At 46.3% G+C, this 16682-nt stretch overlaps 1 protein-coding gene across 3 annotated transcripts in view; it reads left to right on the top strand.

Moving 5' to 3' along the window:
- FLII (FLII actin remodeling protein) overlaps positions 1 to 16682 on the top strand; it is a 291687-nt gene that overhangs the window by 221858 nt on the left and 53147 nt on the right. For all 3 annotated transcript variants that reach the window (XM_085628978.1, XM_085628977.1, XM_085628974.1), the window contains exons 26-27: positions 5316 to 5376; positions 6040 to 6168. In XM_085628978.1, the coding sequence (XP_085485104.1) occupies positions 5316 to 5376; positions 6040 to 6168 (190 nt within the window). The remainder of the gene's footprint in view (positions 1 to 5315; positions 5377 to 6039; positions 6169 to 16682) is intronic.

The raw sequence follows: 16682 nt of genomic DNA, 5'->3' as shown, positions 1-16682 counted from the left end.
GCTGGGTATTGGTTAGATTTGTTTTTCATCTGTAGTCTTATTTTAGATCAAACTTCCATGATCCTATAATGGATGGCACTTTAGTTACTATATGATTTGACAGCCATCTTTTTTGCACATCCTATAATATTACTTTACCTTTAACTTTGTTCATTTCCTTATATTAGAGTCTTCTACTAAATGACCGGTCCAAAGTAAACCACAGAGGGATGGAGGAGGGGCAATTTCAGACAATTACAAAGGAGTCCGCAAAGGTCTCGAACGTTCTAGTTCCCAGCAATAATTACATGTAAAACACAAGGGGAAACATGTATGTTATCTCACAGAGGGAGCATTTCTTGAGAAACCGAGATAAGGGATGAATGGAATGCTTGAATTAATCTCAGCCTCCATGATTTACTCAAGCTACATCTCAGTCTGAGAGTTCTTGAGGTCGCATGGCCACACTGTCTCTGAATGTACTGGAGTCTCAGCTTATGGGTTGGCCTGTGAATAACTACATCATCTATGGTTTAATCTTTTCTAGGCAAAAGGGAGTGGTTGTGACATGCTTTAATCGATGCGTTATGCTAGTATTCCCTCTTATCTCTCTATGTTGTTACTGTGGTTCATTTTCTTGAAGGGGTCTACCGTGAATCGAAAATAATTCCCATGTACCTCTTTCTCTTCCCCAACCCCTCGTTGGAGGTTCAAACCTGTTTTTGTTGTGCTCAATAAAAATGTTTAAACCTAAAAAAAAACCTGGGGCAGTGTTGCAATTTCAACGCCTTTGTTCTGAGAATAGTGTGGTATATTTTTGGTGAGGAGCATGCTAATAATTGGATTTGGTGCTCCACATGTTTCTTCCGTTCTCTGATACATATTCTCAGCTATATTTTTCTTGGTGTTACCTGTGCTCCCTGTGGCTTCAGTGAGCTATATTCTGCCATGCTTTTCCCACCATACCCCTACAACTCCTGATCCAAACCAATTAGTTGATGTTGAGATAAATAAATGGGTGATTTTATTTTCTTAAAAACTTTGCAGAAGACCACCTCTATGACTCCATCTCTGTAGAGTGCACATTTGAAGTGGCACTGACAATATAAGATTAATAGGGTGAACCCTCCCTTCATTTGCAGACTCATTGTATCCAATAAGGACAAAGTCACACTGTTGGTATTGTCTTAAATTCATGTATTGGTCTGGAGACCTTGATGTTTGTGGATGCCCTGGCCTTAGTTCCCAGTCCAGTGTGATCCATCTGTTGTACTGACTGTCTGATTAGGATGTACCATTCCCAATTTTTTAGGTCTTGACTTGGAGCATACTAGCTGTCTGTTAAGAGACATATTGTTAGTTTACAATGGGCTTAGAGCCCACCCATTGCTTATCATATGTTGACTCTGTTGTCACTCTCATATGCTTGAGTCTTATTCATCCTCATCCTTAGGCTTACTTTCCTCTTCTTGTGTTTGTCCCTCCGTTAGATCATGGATGCATTACTTGTGTCCTTCCACTGCTCATTTTTGTCATTGCTTTTTTATTTTGGTTTAAGCCCTCTACAAGAGCGCGTGTGTTTTGCAGCCGCCTCCCTTGTGTACTTCTCCCACGTCTGTGTTCTAATTTCTCACCTTCCCTCATTTGCAGTTTTTGCTTTCCCCTCCCCACGCTGTTCTTGCTTCCCTCCACTCTGTGAGAAGTTGGCCTGGCATCTTCTGTCAACTAGTTATAGTGGGCACCTTGCACCAGTCCAAACAACCCTTATTGATGATAGGTTTAAAGACAACCTTTATTGAAAGTTATCCTAGTGGTAGCTACGGAGAGCAGCCTTCAGGCTAAGTCTTGAAGGAGTGTAAAGCAGCTTGGTTTACCAGATTATAACCTCTTGAATCACTAAATGAAAGGAGAACCACACAAGGTATATATAAAATATATGTATTTATTTGTAAACACTCACTACTAATCTCTTTATGAGATTAGAGTCCAAGATACACAATAATACAGTTCTAAAACGACAGTAAATTGCACTATATACAATGGGCCCTAGGGGCGGACCAAACCATATATTAAGAAAGTGGTATAAGTCCACGACTTGACTAGACACAGTGCCTAGAGCATGTAGAATCGCTGGAACCCCAAGGATCCACCCAAGGTAGTGACACAGGAGACCCACGGGGGACGTGTGTAGTGTGAGAACACAGCCGCGAGCTCCGTACTGTTCTATGGGAAAGTCACGGTTGGAATTTTAGAAGTTAAGGACACTTAGGAGAAGACTTTGAGCAAACCCCTTTAGACCTGGGGGTGTTCTAGGGCCAGCACCCACGGAAGCACCGGAGTACTCTAGTTACCTCACCCAGGGAAGCCGGGTGCATAGGTGTCAAATGGTGTCGGGAATCCTCGTTGATTTCAATGGCTATCTGCTGCAAAGTGCTGCTGCTGGGAAGAAGAAAAGTGTCCGGTGTGATCTAAGCCTGGATCGAAGATCAGAAGAACCTGAAAGCAGAGGGGACATTGTCTGGGTCACTTGCCAGTGACCAGGGACACGATAGACAAATGCCCACCGATGTCGGGTGTTTCAGGTGCGAAGAGGTGAAGCTTGACTCTGCAGCCACGAGGACCAGGAGGCGTCGACGACGACCAGGAGCTGGATTCGAGCTGTGCCACGAAGGATGTCGAGTGCTGCGGTGTCTGTGCCCGGATTGGACCCAACAAGCCTTGGCAGCAGAAATCCACGCAGGAAGAGAAAAGGTGCTTCCGTGCGGACCAGCAAGGTGCTGGGGACTCCCCAAGTGATGGAGAGTCAGGGCACGCCTGGAGCAACCAGGTAAGCCCAATTAAAGTTAAAGTTGCCTTCACAGGGACCCACCAGTCGACGGATTAGGGATCGCGAAGGGACCTCGAGAGAAAACACAAAGGGCCAGCTTATGGAACACTTGTGGAGTGTAGGCGGGCAATCTTTGGTGCAAATGCTGCTCGGGGTCAGGGCTACCAATAACCCAAAGCTCAGCTGCAGGAGTCGTTGGAAAGCTGATGCTTCTGCAAAGTGACGCGGTGTCCAGGGGTTCGGGTTGCACGGTCGCCACGAGGGATACAGACCTCAGACTTGCTGTGGGCACTGATCGACCTCTAAGACCACGGAAACCCACCTCCTGTGTTGCAAAATTCTTCGGAGTCTGGCGGGAGCTTCGGAGATGCAAACCGATCAGATGTGTCTTTTGTGCCTGCCTTGCAGGGGAGTAACTCCTTTACTCCAAGGGAGATTCTTCAGTCATCTAGTTCAATGTAGATCGTCGACGTTCAGGAGTCAGTATCAGAGTTTCGTCCAGGTGTAATCTAAAGTCCTGTTGCCAGGGGTTCCTATCTTCTACCCAAGAAAGGGGGGGACAAACTCTATGGACCCACCTATGGGAGGGTCAGAAAAGAGGGGTGACTACACCCATTTCCTATGTTCAGTTTCGCGCCTGGGGCTGGCAGCCCCTGCAACCGGTTTGAGCTGGACTATGCACAGGGACACCAAATGTGCCCCCAGTGCAGACTTCAAGGCACTCTTGGAGTGCACCCACCCAGCCCCAATACCCTAAAGCCTGTCTGGGAGGCCTGTCTCCCCGTGACAGGAAACCTAATGTCCAGGCCTCCCCTGCCGGAGTTTCGGCCAGCAGCAGGAGGGCAGACTGTGGCTGGCAGCATCCATTTTGTGATGCCAGGGCTGTGTTAGCTGGTACCGGGTATACTGGTGCTGTCATGTCTCTCCCTCTAGAAGGGTGGGATCATACTCCCACACCAGTTACTGGTGTGGGGGTATGATTCCAAGGTGTTTGACACCAACCACGACATGTTTCCGTGCAGCCATCCCAAAGTTAGCATTTACCGTTTGGTTATAATGCACTTAAAAGTATATGGTTTGGCTGCATCCCCAACAACCCTGAAATAAAGGTTCCGAAGGCTGCAGAGGGACTCTGTTTTATGCGAGATGGTGCCCATGCATGACCAAATCACCCTGCCTTCAGGATTGGTAAGGCCTGCCATGGGGTGACTGATAGGTTTATATGTGCAGTGACATGGAGAGATATAGTGAACCTATATCTCAGTAAGGGGTGCATGCACCAACTTACCCAGGCTGCAGTCATTTTGGAAGGCTTCCCAGGGGTGGCATAATACATGCAGCCCCTGGTAGGCCTCTGGGGTACCTATGCCCTGGGTACATAGTATACCATATACTAGGGACTTATAAGGGTACCCCTGAATCCAATCTGGAGTGTACCTAAAGTACTGGTAATCAATTTAAAGGGGAAAGCAGGTAGGCTGGGGTCCTGGATAGCAGGATCCCAGCCAAACTAAGTCAAAAACCAGCAAAACACCAGGAAAAAAGTGGGGACAGCCATGCAGTAAGATTCCACCTGCCTACACACTCCTTTGTTCTTGTGCTCCCCAATCCTTTGTCCATATGCTTCCTCAGCCCCTCCCGTCACTGTCCTTTGATTGTGTGCATCTCCATTCCTTCCCTCCCTCTTATGTCCATGTGCAGCTCCATCCCCTCCCTCCTGCTCTGCCTTGTATTCTTGCAGCTTCAGCCTCTCTGGGCCATCCTCTATTGTCCGCTTGCTTCCCATGTCCCTCTGTTGTCAGCTTGCTGTCCTATCCTCGCCTACCCACCATCCATTGTCAGCTTGCTGTGCCAGCCCCTCCTCCAACACCCTCCTTTGTCAACTATGTTCTCCTTTCCCCTCCCGCCTGCCTCCATTGTCAGCTTGCTGCAGCAGCCCCCCCTAACCACCCTCCATTGTCTGTCTGTCTCTCCAGCCCCACCCGTCCACCAAGCGTTGTCCGTGAGCTTCCCCCTTATCTCTTGTAAGTCCTCCGCTCCGCATCGTTCTCTCTCGCCCTCCATGTTGCCTCATCCCCAACCTCCATTTATTGTTTTTTTTTCCTAAAAAAAAGTGTATTTGTGCTAGCTACGCCATAGCTTTTTACATTTTTTTAAAAAAAAAATGTTTTTTTTAAGAGTCAGTCAAACAGCACAACAGCATGCTGTTGTACAGTATGGCTGCAAATTATTGCTATAAGCTTTCACCGGTGCGACCTATTGGCTTTCCCAATGCTTGATGTATCCAGTTACTGCTTCTTAAACTTGTCACCAGTTTGAAGAGCTTAACATAACCTATATGGCAAAGTATTACCCTAAGATTGTCTAAGTGGGGAAGAGTTTTGTGAGTTTTCTGTTATCTTTTCATTACATCTTGGAGTGGGCTGGCAGTGTCTCCTTCAGTATTTTATTATAAAATAAATGTTGAAAATAGAATTCTACAGACATTGTCTTTTTCTATTGTATGCAGGTGCATCCAAGTTAACACAGATGCCAGTCTGTTGAATTCCGAGTTTTGCTACATATTGAAGGTGAGTCTCCACACACATTGGCCTAGGTGAGCAATTCTGATCCTTTAATGTAATTGGGATCCTCAGAGAGACCTATCTGCATTGTTTGTACTAAAGCCCAATGTAGAACAGCTAGCGTCAAAGAGTAGTGAATTCTTGGGTCTCCATCTTATAGCAGCCTGCAGGACTGTACTATAAAGATGTGCTTGTCAGCCTTCAGGTGGCTGGAGGGGAAGGAAGTTTGGAGCCTAGGTAACTACTATTGGTGTCAAACTGAGATTCGGTCTGCTTTGTAATCTTGGCCTACAGCATGTAGTGGGTTTGAAGGGATTTCAATAGTGAAGCAACATCTGTTGGTGCTTCACAGTAGTTCCATCTGTGGCTTTTGGAGTACAGCTGTGTGAATGCCTCCTTCTTTGAAGGCACAGACCAGGTAAAACAAAAAAATAACTGAGCGTTTCTCGTATAACAGAATTAGGGCACCTATATCAGTTACATTTTCATCACATTATGTTAATGATCAGCTGGGCCAGATATTTAATCCTTCGGTGAACCATTGCTTTGATAATCTTTGTGATATGCTGAGATAAGCTAAACGTTTGCCATCCAAAGTGCAGTCAACTAACACAAGGGTGACCTCTTCTTTCACACATGCTGACAGTGAGGATGTTTGGTCTGTTTTAGGTCCCTTTTGAAAGTACCGACAACCAGGGCATTGTCTACACCTGGGTTGGACGCGCTGCTGACCCGGATGAGGCTAAACTGGCAGAGGACATTACAAACCACATGTTTGATGATTCCTACAGCAAGCAGGTACGTTTTCACAAATGTATATATGTGAGGTAGTTTCATGGTTTTGTATCTGTGTGTAAGGTCTATTGATGAGGCGTTCCTGCCTGTGTTTCAGGAGAGTAGTTGCAGGGCATTGAAACCTATGTATTTTATGTTGCAGGAACCACTGTTTTTAAAGGATCGCAAATCACGGTGTTCTATTGCGGCAAAAGACATGTAGGATGTAGCAAGGGTTTATATACGTAATTAGAGAAATAGGTCCATGCTGCATTCTACCAATGTAAATTGTGACTGGTTGATTCTTTTGGGGGCACTTAGAAGGTTTTCAATTTGCATGCCCTTCATGTTTTGTGCATTCAGCAGTTCCGCACCTGGGACATTCAGAAACATATTATTTGAGGCATATGAGCTGTAGAGTGTATACTTTAGCATCGATCGCCATCTTGTGTTGGGCTCTGATGTTTGCACTTTGTTTTTGTCGAAGAAGTCTTTGTAGTCACAGGATAGGTGACTCCTCCTTCTGGTGATAGTGTGCATGGGCATCGACTCCATCTTCAGATTGTTTTTTTCCGCCATAGGGTTTGGATGTAAACTGCTGCACTCCGAGTCGGTGTCGTATTCGATTCCCCTTCGACACGCAATACTTCACCGTTCGGTATTGTTTTTTCGATCACGCTCCTCGACGCGCATTCAACAAATCCCTCAACACTTTCCATTCCGGTCGTCGACGCGGGCTGTTGGGCCTTTCTGCGCCATCAGGCCCTACAGCTAATGGAAAGAACTCCATTCAAAAAATGGCTCCTTTGTGGTGCCAAATTCCCACACACTGATCTCCACGAGGTCTGTAACCTTTGCCTCTCTCCAGAACACAAGGACAAAGATTGCCCGGCCTGCGCTTCCTTCTGATCGAAGAAAAACATACGTGATCGCCGAGCTCTGTGTCAAGTAATGTCTCGATCCACTACCTCGGTGCCGGACGACCTCTTCGATGCAGGCCCGATGTTCTCGAAGAACAAGAACCGGACAATGAAGACATCAGCGTCTCCGAGGTAGACTAATCAGAGGCCGAAGATCAGACGGTTACTCCAGGTCAACGGATTGTGAGTACCGACATCGAAACCCCTACCCATTCTCAAAAACATAAGGTTCCGGTAACACTTTCACCTTTCGACTCAGGTCGACACCATGATAATCCTTCATACGCCCCGCCCTCTGGTCCGGCTCCGAAGTCCAAAGACAAGCCTTCAGGTGACTCGAGACCGAGCCAGCCACGCATCGGTACCTAAATACCATCCCTGGTACCAGAATCCAAACATTCTGCACTGTAACACCATCAGGATAAACCGTTGGGGGCAAAATCAGACAATAAATCTTCGGAGCCGAAAAAAGACCATAAATCTTTGGAGCCGAAAATGTTTTCGAACTCCACAGCTCCTCCAAAGCATAAGGACACCAAGACCCCTCCTAAAGCTTCGGAATCTAAACCAAAACAACCAAAATCCTCGGTGCCGAAGGAGGATTCTGGATTAAAAGACTTATTTGAACCAGATCCAGTGGATCCTAAACAAGAAACCCTTCACATTGACCCAAAAACCGGTCATATTAAGTCAACTCCATCTAAAAAGAGACCTTTGGACTCCCCAGAGGAACCTAATGTACCATTAAAGAAAAGATACTTGGGAACTTGGCCAGCCAGACTTCTCTCCTGCAAATATTCCTACTACACCACTTTCTCCAGCACACACTACAATACTTCCATATTCACCTATACCACAAGATGATGATGATGATGATGATCACCTTGGGGCGGGGGGGGGGGGGGTGAAAACCCACAAGAGGATAATGATGATGACTCTACTCTCCCACCTCCTGATCCTTGGAAGGATTATGTTAATCCTCCAGATGTCCCAGATCCAGACTTCTACCCATCTAGACCGTTCCCCAGACAATATAGGTTTTACACAGCTCATAAATAGGGCTGCACAATATCATGGGGTAGAATTACACTCCGATCCACTGGAGGAAGATTTTTTATTAGAGACTTTCACGCAGTCACAAAAATCAATAAGCATTCTACCTATGTTAAAAGGTATGATCAAGCATGCACCCGACGTTTTTAAAGACCCTGTCAGGGCTAGAGTTCCTAATCCCAGGACTGAGAAAAAATATAAACCAGCTACCAACGATCCAGCTTATATTAAAGCACAGCTCCCTCTAGATCCTTGGTTGTGTCAAATGCACGTAAACGAGCAAATTCCCAAACATCAGGAGATGCCCCACCTCCAGATAAGGAGTCTAAATTACTAGATGCATCTGATAAACTAATTGCGTCACAAGCAGCGAATCACTGGCGCATTGCTAATACCCAAGCTTTACTGGCCAGGTATGATAGGGCACATTACGATGAGCTTGAAAAGCTCATACAACATCTTCCCGTTCAGTACAAGTCTACAAGAGGGAAAGTTAATTACAAACACTTCTATAAAGTGTGCTCTTGATACAGCCGACACGGCGTCTCGTGCGGTTAACACAAGCGTTCTACTACGCAGACACGCATGGCTATGCATATCTGGGTTTAAACAGGACGTGCAGTCTACAATTCTTAATCAACCCTTTGATCAAGAACACTTATTTCGACCCACTGTAGACCCATCTTTGGAAAAAATTAAAAAAGACACAAACTGCTAAGTCCATGGGAGCCCTACAGGCAACAACCAATAGAGGTTCTTTTCGTCACTCCTTATATAGGGGCGCCTCTAAAACTAGTGGGATGGACACCACCTCATCCTCCTACAAAAACACTACTCGGACTTCCCCTGACAGAGGATAATTTCAGAGGGGGTTATAGAGGGAACGACAACAAAGGTAGAGGCCGCGGTAATAACACCCGCACCTCTCCTACTACAAAACAGTGACTTCCCTCCACTTTCCCTGAACATTCCACTCCAGTCGGGGGAAGACCATCACAGTTCCTACCTGTCTAGAATTCCATCACCATCAACAAGTGGGTAAGACAAATTATCCAGTATGGTCACTGGCTGGAACTCACTTCAACTCCCCCATTCATACCCCGACCAAACCAACGTCCAATGTACACAGAACATCTGACACTGTTAAAACAAGAGGTTCTCTCTTTATTACAAAAACACGCAATAGAACCAGTCCCCTTACCTCCTCAAGGAACAGGGGTTTACTCCCTTTACTTTCTAATCCCAAAGAAGGACGGTACTCTCAGGCCAATACTAGACCTCCGACCGTTGAATCTCTACATACAGTCGGACCACTTCCACATGGTCACTCTCCAACAGGTCCTCCCACTGCTCCAACAGGGCAATTTCCTTGCCACTCTAGATCTCAAGGATGCCTACTTTCATATTCCCGTTCACCCCGCTCACAAAGTATCTACGGTTTGTAGTGGACGGTCAGCACCATCAATTCAAAGTCCTCCCATTCGGAGTAACTACAGCACCCTAAGTCTTCACAAAATGTCTTGCGGTAGTTGCAGCTCATTTGCAGAGACAACACATTCACGTGTTTCCTTGTCTCGACCACCGGCTCATAAAAGCCAAGTCACACACACACTGTGTGCACAATACACACAAAACAATCCAGCTGCTCCACGACTTAGGATTCACAATAAACCTACCCAAGTCATAACCTTCAACCGTCCCACCTACTTCAGTATCTAGGTGCGACAATAGATACCTCAAAAGCCCTTGCATACCCCAATCCAGTCAGGATAGCCAGCACGCAAGCTCTCATATCAAGATTTCAACTTCAACACTCCCTTCCAGCTAGAGTGTTCATGCAGCTAATAGGGATGATAGTCTCACATGGTTCCTTATGCAAGACTTCAGATGCGTCCCTTACAAGAATGTTTAGCACATCAGTGGAACCAAGCTCAAGGTCAGTTAACAGATCTGGTGATGGTGGACAGCCGCACGCATCTCTCTCTGCAGTGGTGGAACACACAAAACCTATTCAAAGTGTGCCTGTTCCTCGACCCGGTTCCACAGATAGTCCTAACTACAGACGCATCGCTCACCAGCTGGTTGGGTTTGCTCATTTCCAAAACCAAACCGTTCAGGATATATAGACTCATCAACAAAAACAACTCCACATAAATCAACTGGAGTTACTGGCAATCTTTCTAGCACTAAAGTCTTTTCAACTCTTGCTAGTACGCAAAGCGGTCTTGATCTGTACAGACAACATGAAAGCAATGTATTACATACAAAAGCAGGGGGGGGACACACTTCAGCTTTTACAACTAGCGCAAAGCATATGGAGATGGGCCTTTCCTCAAAACATTTATCTCCTCGCAGAACATCTACCAGGAGTACACAATCCGATCGCGGATCTGCTCAGTCGTCAAACACAGCAGATCCACGAATGGGAACTTCATCCTCAAGTTCTTCTTCCATTCTTTCCCATGTGGGGTCATCTAGACATGGATCTGATTGCCCCAGTCCAAAACGTAAAATGCCCAAGCTTTGCCTCCAGATATCCACACCCATTGTCCAAATGCAATGTGCTATGGATGAACGGGTCAGGCAGTTTTGCATACGCTTTTCCATCTCTCCCGCTCATTCAGTTACTGGTTCGGAAGCTCAAGCAACACTCCCTCACAATGATCCTAGTTGCTCCAACATGGGCAGGCCAACCATTCACAACCCTGTTGGAACTTTCAGTAATGCCTCATCAAAAGCTCCACCTCTCCCCCAAGTTCCTAACTCAGAACCATGGAGAGATAAGGCACCTAGATCCCAATCAACTCAATCTTGCAATCTGGCTCCTGAAGTCCTAGAGTTTGGCTACCTTGATCTCCCGCCTGACTGCATGAACATCATTAAAGAGTCTAGACGTCTTACTACTAGAGCAGGCTAAGCAGCAAAATGGAAGCGATATGTCATTTATTGTACAAATAACAAAATTGATCCGCTAGATGCTTCCATCCAAAATATTATCTGTTATCTTTTGCATCTACAACAATGTTACCTAGCATATACATCCATATGGCTACATCTTGCTGCAATTGCTGCCTACCTCCAAAACAGACAACATTTGTTGTTGTTTCGAGTACCCGCTATCAAAGCGTTTAGGGAAGGACTTAAAAGAATAATTCCACCTAGAGTTCCACCTTCTCCTGTACGGCATCTCAATATAGTCCTCAACAGACTCATGGGTCCCCCATTTGAACCTCTGCACAAATGCGAGTTACAGTTCCTTACTTGGAAAGTAGCCTTCCTCGTAGCTATCACATCACTTGGAGTTAGTGAACTCCAGGCATTAACCACACAAGAACCATTTTTACAAATACACCATAGTAAAGTGGTTCTTAGGCCTAATCCAACATTTCTACCTAAGGTGGTATCTGCCTTTCACCTTAATCAGTCAGTTGAACTTCCAGTATTTTTCCCTCAACCAGACTCAGTAGCAGAACGCGCTCTCCACACGCTAGACGTTAAAAGAGCGATACTCTACTACATCAAAAGAACTAAAAGTTTTAGAAAAACAAAACAACTTTTTGGAGCTTTCTCCCCAACTTACAAAGGCAATCCCATTTCAAAAACAGGAATCGCAAGGTGGATTGTTAAATGCATCCACATATGCTATCTCAAATCTAAACGCACATTAACTATTCCCCCTAGAGCTCATTCCACACGCAAACTAGGGGCTTATATGGCATTCTTAGGGAACATTCCTCTAGATGACATCTGCAAAGCAGCAACTTGATTTACAGCACATACTTTCACTAAACACTATTGTGTAGATGTGCATGCAAAGCAACAAGCTACTGTGGGCCAGGCTGTATTAAGAACACTTTTTCAAACTACTGCAATGGATACAGGTTGTCACCACTAGGGAGGAAAAACTGCTTTATAGTTTATGCTAAAGATTTACAGCTCATATGCCTCGAACGGAAAATGCTACTTACCAGTATGCATCTGTTCTTGGCATGTAGAGTTGTATATGCCCACCCACCTCCCTGTGTACCTTTTATCTGTTGCAGTATTATCTTATTTAGATACATCACATGGACATCCTTTTCTAGTCTCTTACTAACTCCATCTCCCTTTATGGCGAAAAACAATCTGAATATGGATTCGCTGCCCATGCCATGCACACTATCACCATAAGGAGGAGTCCCCTATCCCGGGACTACAAAGACTTCTTCAACAAAGTGCAAACATCCGAGCCCAACACCAGATGGCGATCTATGCTAAAGTATACAACTCTACAGGTCTACATGCCAAGAACAGATGCATCCTTGTATTTAATGTATTTAGGAAACCAGGCCTTATTTTTGTTGCTCGGTACATAAACTCTCATTACATAATTTGCTTTTCATTCCACAATGTATGCTGCAGAAAACAAAAATACAGTTGTTAAATCTGGAGAGGTCAAAGACATTACAAAAACACTGAAGGAAAATCCGTGCAGGCAAATATCACATATGCTTACTCCCTCACCCCGTTCTTGTAGACTTGTTAGACATCCACCCAGTGGAGGCAGGAGGCCAAATTGCTTATTTTTTCATACTGCACCAAGTGAAAAGCAATCTGGAAGCTTGAGCACATGCAGAGCTTAAATGGGATCCTTACCCTTAACTCGACCTTGTTGATTTTCAGCCTTTTTTTCTTCGCATACAGTGATGAGATCTGCTCGCAAAATGTGTGTGGTCACAGGCTGTGCACTGATCTGAGGATTGTTTTCTGCCCACCTGCTTTTTTTGTATTTTAATCCTCCACTCTTGTCTAAGGCTTTGTCAATTGACCTTAAGGTGCTGACTTAGTGTAATATCCAAAGCCTTCTTAAAATGTTCTTGCATCCTAACACTGAGGCAAGAAGCCTAATGCTAGTATAGTATTGAGGTGCTAGGACTAGCTAACACAGGACATTCACAATAGATGCTGCCACAGATTTATTGCACCTTTGGTGTTCCACAAACAAACTTTCATACTCAGATACGCTGTACCTAGTATCAAACACACTTTTGCAAATAAGAAACACTGGTCCCATCTCAATGGATAGAAGAAAATTAAGCAGATTTCTTTTTGTTCCTTAGTGCTATCTGTTGAATGTTACTTGGCTATGTGAGTCCTGGAGTCCACAGGGCTTGGTTCGCTGAGTCCTCAGTATGACCCAGTGGCTCACATCCTGGATTAGTTAGTCATGCCTTCCTCTAAGTGAACCAGACTTTTGTCTTTCTTATGCCCTCCTGCTTGAAGCCTTTCTTGAGGGAAGCATGGCCAGGTTCATCCTGATCATTTTCCACTCCATAGGGTGGACTTCTTCAAGAGTTTTCCAACCTTGAACACCACATTCTTAAGAGAGGTATAAGTCCTGAGTGACAGTATTTTGAATCATTGAGACAGCAAATTCTATCCTCCAGTAAAGTCTTTGCCCCTTCTTAACATCCTCTTGTAAGGTGCCAGTGCATTTTCCTGCTCTACTTTGACTTGAGCCACCAGCGACTTCAGGGGGCGGGGGGCCTGTGCTCACCTAGGATCTACTGATCATTTGATGATCCACACAGAGAAGTCGGACACAGTAGATGACTGAAGGGATTCAAGGGGGTCACCAAATGAATCTGCCCCAACTGGGTATCCAAGGGGCAGTGCTGCGCATCTGGTAAAATGGTCTTAAGTTGATTTTGAGATCTTCTCTTTCAAGTTTCAACACTTTTGTGTTTTCCTGAATAGTCGTTTAGAAGGGTAAGTGGAGGTACCCGAAGTAGTTGTGTGTTTTTTTTTTTTAGGAGGGTTCTTTCTTCTACACTCCTCACCCCCACCAACAGCGGAGTGACTTCTGCATACACCTTTGTTCCCCTCCCACCACAGCCTCTTTTTCTTTCCCCGCTCCAGCTCTGTCACTGCAATGCCTAGATGATTGCACAAGATGATGGGTGCAATCTGCACTCTCCCTCCAAAAGCTTGTAACTCATTTGCTAATGTTGCAATGTTTGACTCTCAAATTAAGAGGAAAGTTAGAAGTAAGTTTGGGGCTGACTCTGTACTATGTGGCTATGGAAGAATTTTGATAAAAGGCATAACCAATAAATTAAACCAAACCTGGCATTTAAGGTGCTGGCAAAGGGAAATATTTACACCGTTCACGCAAGTATTGGATTTCTTAAGGGCTTGGGTTGCACCTGTGCAAGTGAACTATTGAGGCATAGAACTTAGAATATAGTAGTATTGGGCAAAGGTTACAATTTATTTTTGGCCACCCTAGAGGTCTTCCTTAAAGAACAAGATAGACTCAAAGTTCTCTTCCAGGGAAACCTCATCAATAGTCATAAGCATTAGAATATTCCCGCCCATGCGCGGGACCCCGGAAACACTACATTATATGTCCCCCACATATATATATTTATATATATATATATTAAAAACAAGCAATTGCAGCCTACTAAACACCAGAGCTGAATCATGCCATAAGGATTCTCTACCATACATGAAAAAACATGCATTAGAAACGGGAGAAAACAATTGCAAAACTTGTTTTAGAAACTGTTTTAATGCTCAGCACTCAGTAGAAATCCTCATAAACCACTGAAAGCATAGGAAGCTCCCAGGCTGCATTGCAAACACCCAGTCTAAAAAGACTGAAAAGCTGACTTGTAGCTGCATAGCAATAAACTGACACCGTGCCTTTTAGGCACACCTGACCCCCAACTTCCCATCATGCCTCAGGGGAGACAGTTATGTCAGTTCTTTCCAGCTCCTTCAGGAAGGATCCTGGCAACACAGCTCCACTCTTTTCTGATTTTTATCAGAAAATATTTTCACTTTTCACAACTTTTATTCCTTACTTCGATGTTTTACATCCGTTAAAGTAAGAGGCTGTCTTTTTTGACAGGTTTGGGCATTTTTTAATATCTTAAAATGCCATCTCTTTTTGACCCTTGCCCTTCTTGTGGCAAAAAGAAGGCCAAGACTGATTCTCATAGGGTCTGTATCCTTTGTCTACCGGAGGACCATGATCCTACGACCTGCCCTCACTGCCAGAACCTGGCCAGAAGAACTTTGAAGGACAGGGAAAGGATTCACCTGTATGGCCTGGCAGGTAAACCATCGAGGGGAAGATCTCCAGTGAAGAAGGGCTCCAAGAGGTCTAGAACGCCTTCTAGAAGCAAGTCCTCGCGTCCTTCTGCTTCAGCGTCGGGCTCGGCGCTGACAAAAGATCTTAAGGTGGGTCATATTTCCAAGAAAAGACCTTCGACGGCGGGCTCGCCGTCGAGAAAAGGTACGTCGTCGACGTCGAAGACTCGTCCGCCGTCGTCAACCCGGCGACGATCGACGTCGAGGAGCAGAGACCCTCCGCCGTCGTCAACCCAGCGACAATCGGCGTCGAGGACCGGAGACCCTCCGCCGACGGCGACTCGACGTCGATCGGTGTCGAGGAGTGTCACCCCTCCGTCGTCGAGGGCAGGCTCACTTCCGCCGTCGCAGTTCCACCAGCGATCGACGTCGAGAGCGAAGACTCCTCCGCCGTCGTCAACCAGGCGACGATCGATGTCGCGGATGAGGTCTCCGTCGTCGTCTCGACGGCGTTCGGCTTCGAGGGCGAGAAATACCCCTCAGCCGTCGTCACGCAGACCGTCGACGTCGAGATTGGACGCAGCTCTGCCGTCGTCTAGACGACGTTCGGCGTCGAGTGAGAGGGTCCCTCCGTCGTCTGCTTCACATCGCCATTCGACGTCGAGGCATCATTCTTCTCGGCACAGGTCGCCGTCGATACGGCGTTCGACGTCGAGCACACGGGAGGCCCTTCAAGCACGAAGGCAGAAGCACAGATCGACGTCCAGAGCGCGCTCAACGTCGAAACCGGCCTTGGTGAGGTCTGGGGATGGATCGGTGGTCCTAGTGACGGAGTCAGCTTCGCGCCATTCCTCCTCTCACTCATCCAGAGCTTCTCCAAGGTCGGCTACATGGAGGGAAGTGGCTAGCCATGCCTGCAGGTCTCCTTCAAGACAGCGCGACACCACTGCTGCGGTTCCACTGTCGCCCAGATGGCTTCTGCCCGTACGTCACTGGCAGGACTCAGGGGCTACAATAAGGATGCAAGACTATGCCAGTCTGGCGCATAGATCCCCGCTTCAAAGATTGGTGGACGAAGTGGACAGAGTGAGCCCTCCCAGACAGGCACGCGAGAGGTCACCTGAGACGCAGCGCCATAGATCGCTCTCCCCCAGGCGAGAAGATCGTGCAGTCAGATCACGGGCCCGTGATCATCGGCGAGGTAGAAGAACACCATCTACTTCCTCGACGTCCTCCACCCGATCCTCAAAGAGGGATTACTCCCCCACGCTATCGGACAGCCCAGTGTCTAGGGTCTCTCCCATAGACAATATCCACACCTACCATGAGGTTCTGCAGAGGGGGGCTCAGAAGCTCAACATTGAGATGTCAGTCCCGCAAGTCACGACATCGGTGATTTTCGAGACCTTGCATCAGAAGACTGCGTCTCGACTGCTGCTCCCATTGGTTCCTGGGATCCTGGAACCTGTCATGGACACCTTCTTAACC

The sequence above is a fragment of the Triturus cristatus genome, chromosome 10, assembly GCF_964204655.1.
Source record: "Triturus cristatus chromosome 10, aTriCri1.1, whole genome shotgun sequence".
NCBI lineage: Eukaryota > Metazoa > Chordata > Amphibia > Caudata > Salamandridae > Triturus > Triturus cristatus.
The sequence above is the reverse complement of the archived record's forward strand: the minus strand, read 5'-3'. Positions and strand labels throughout refer to the sequence as shown.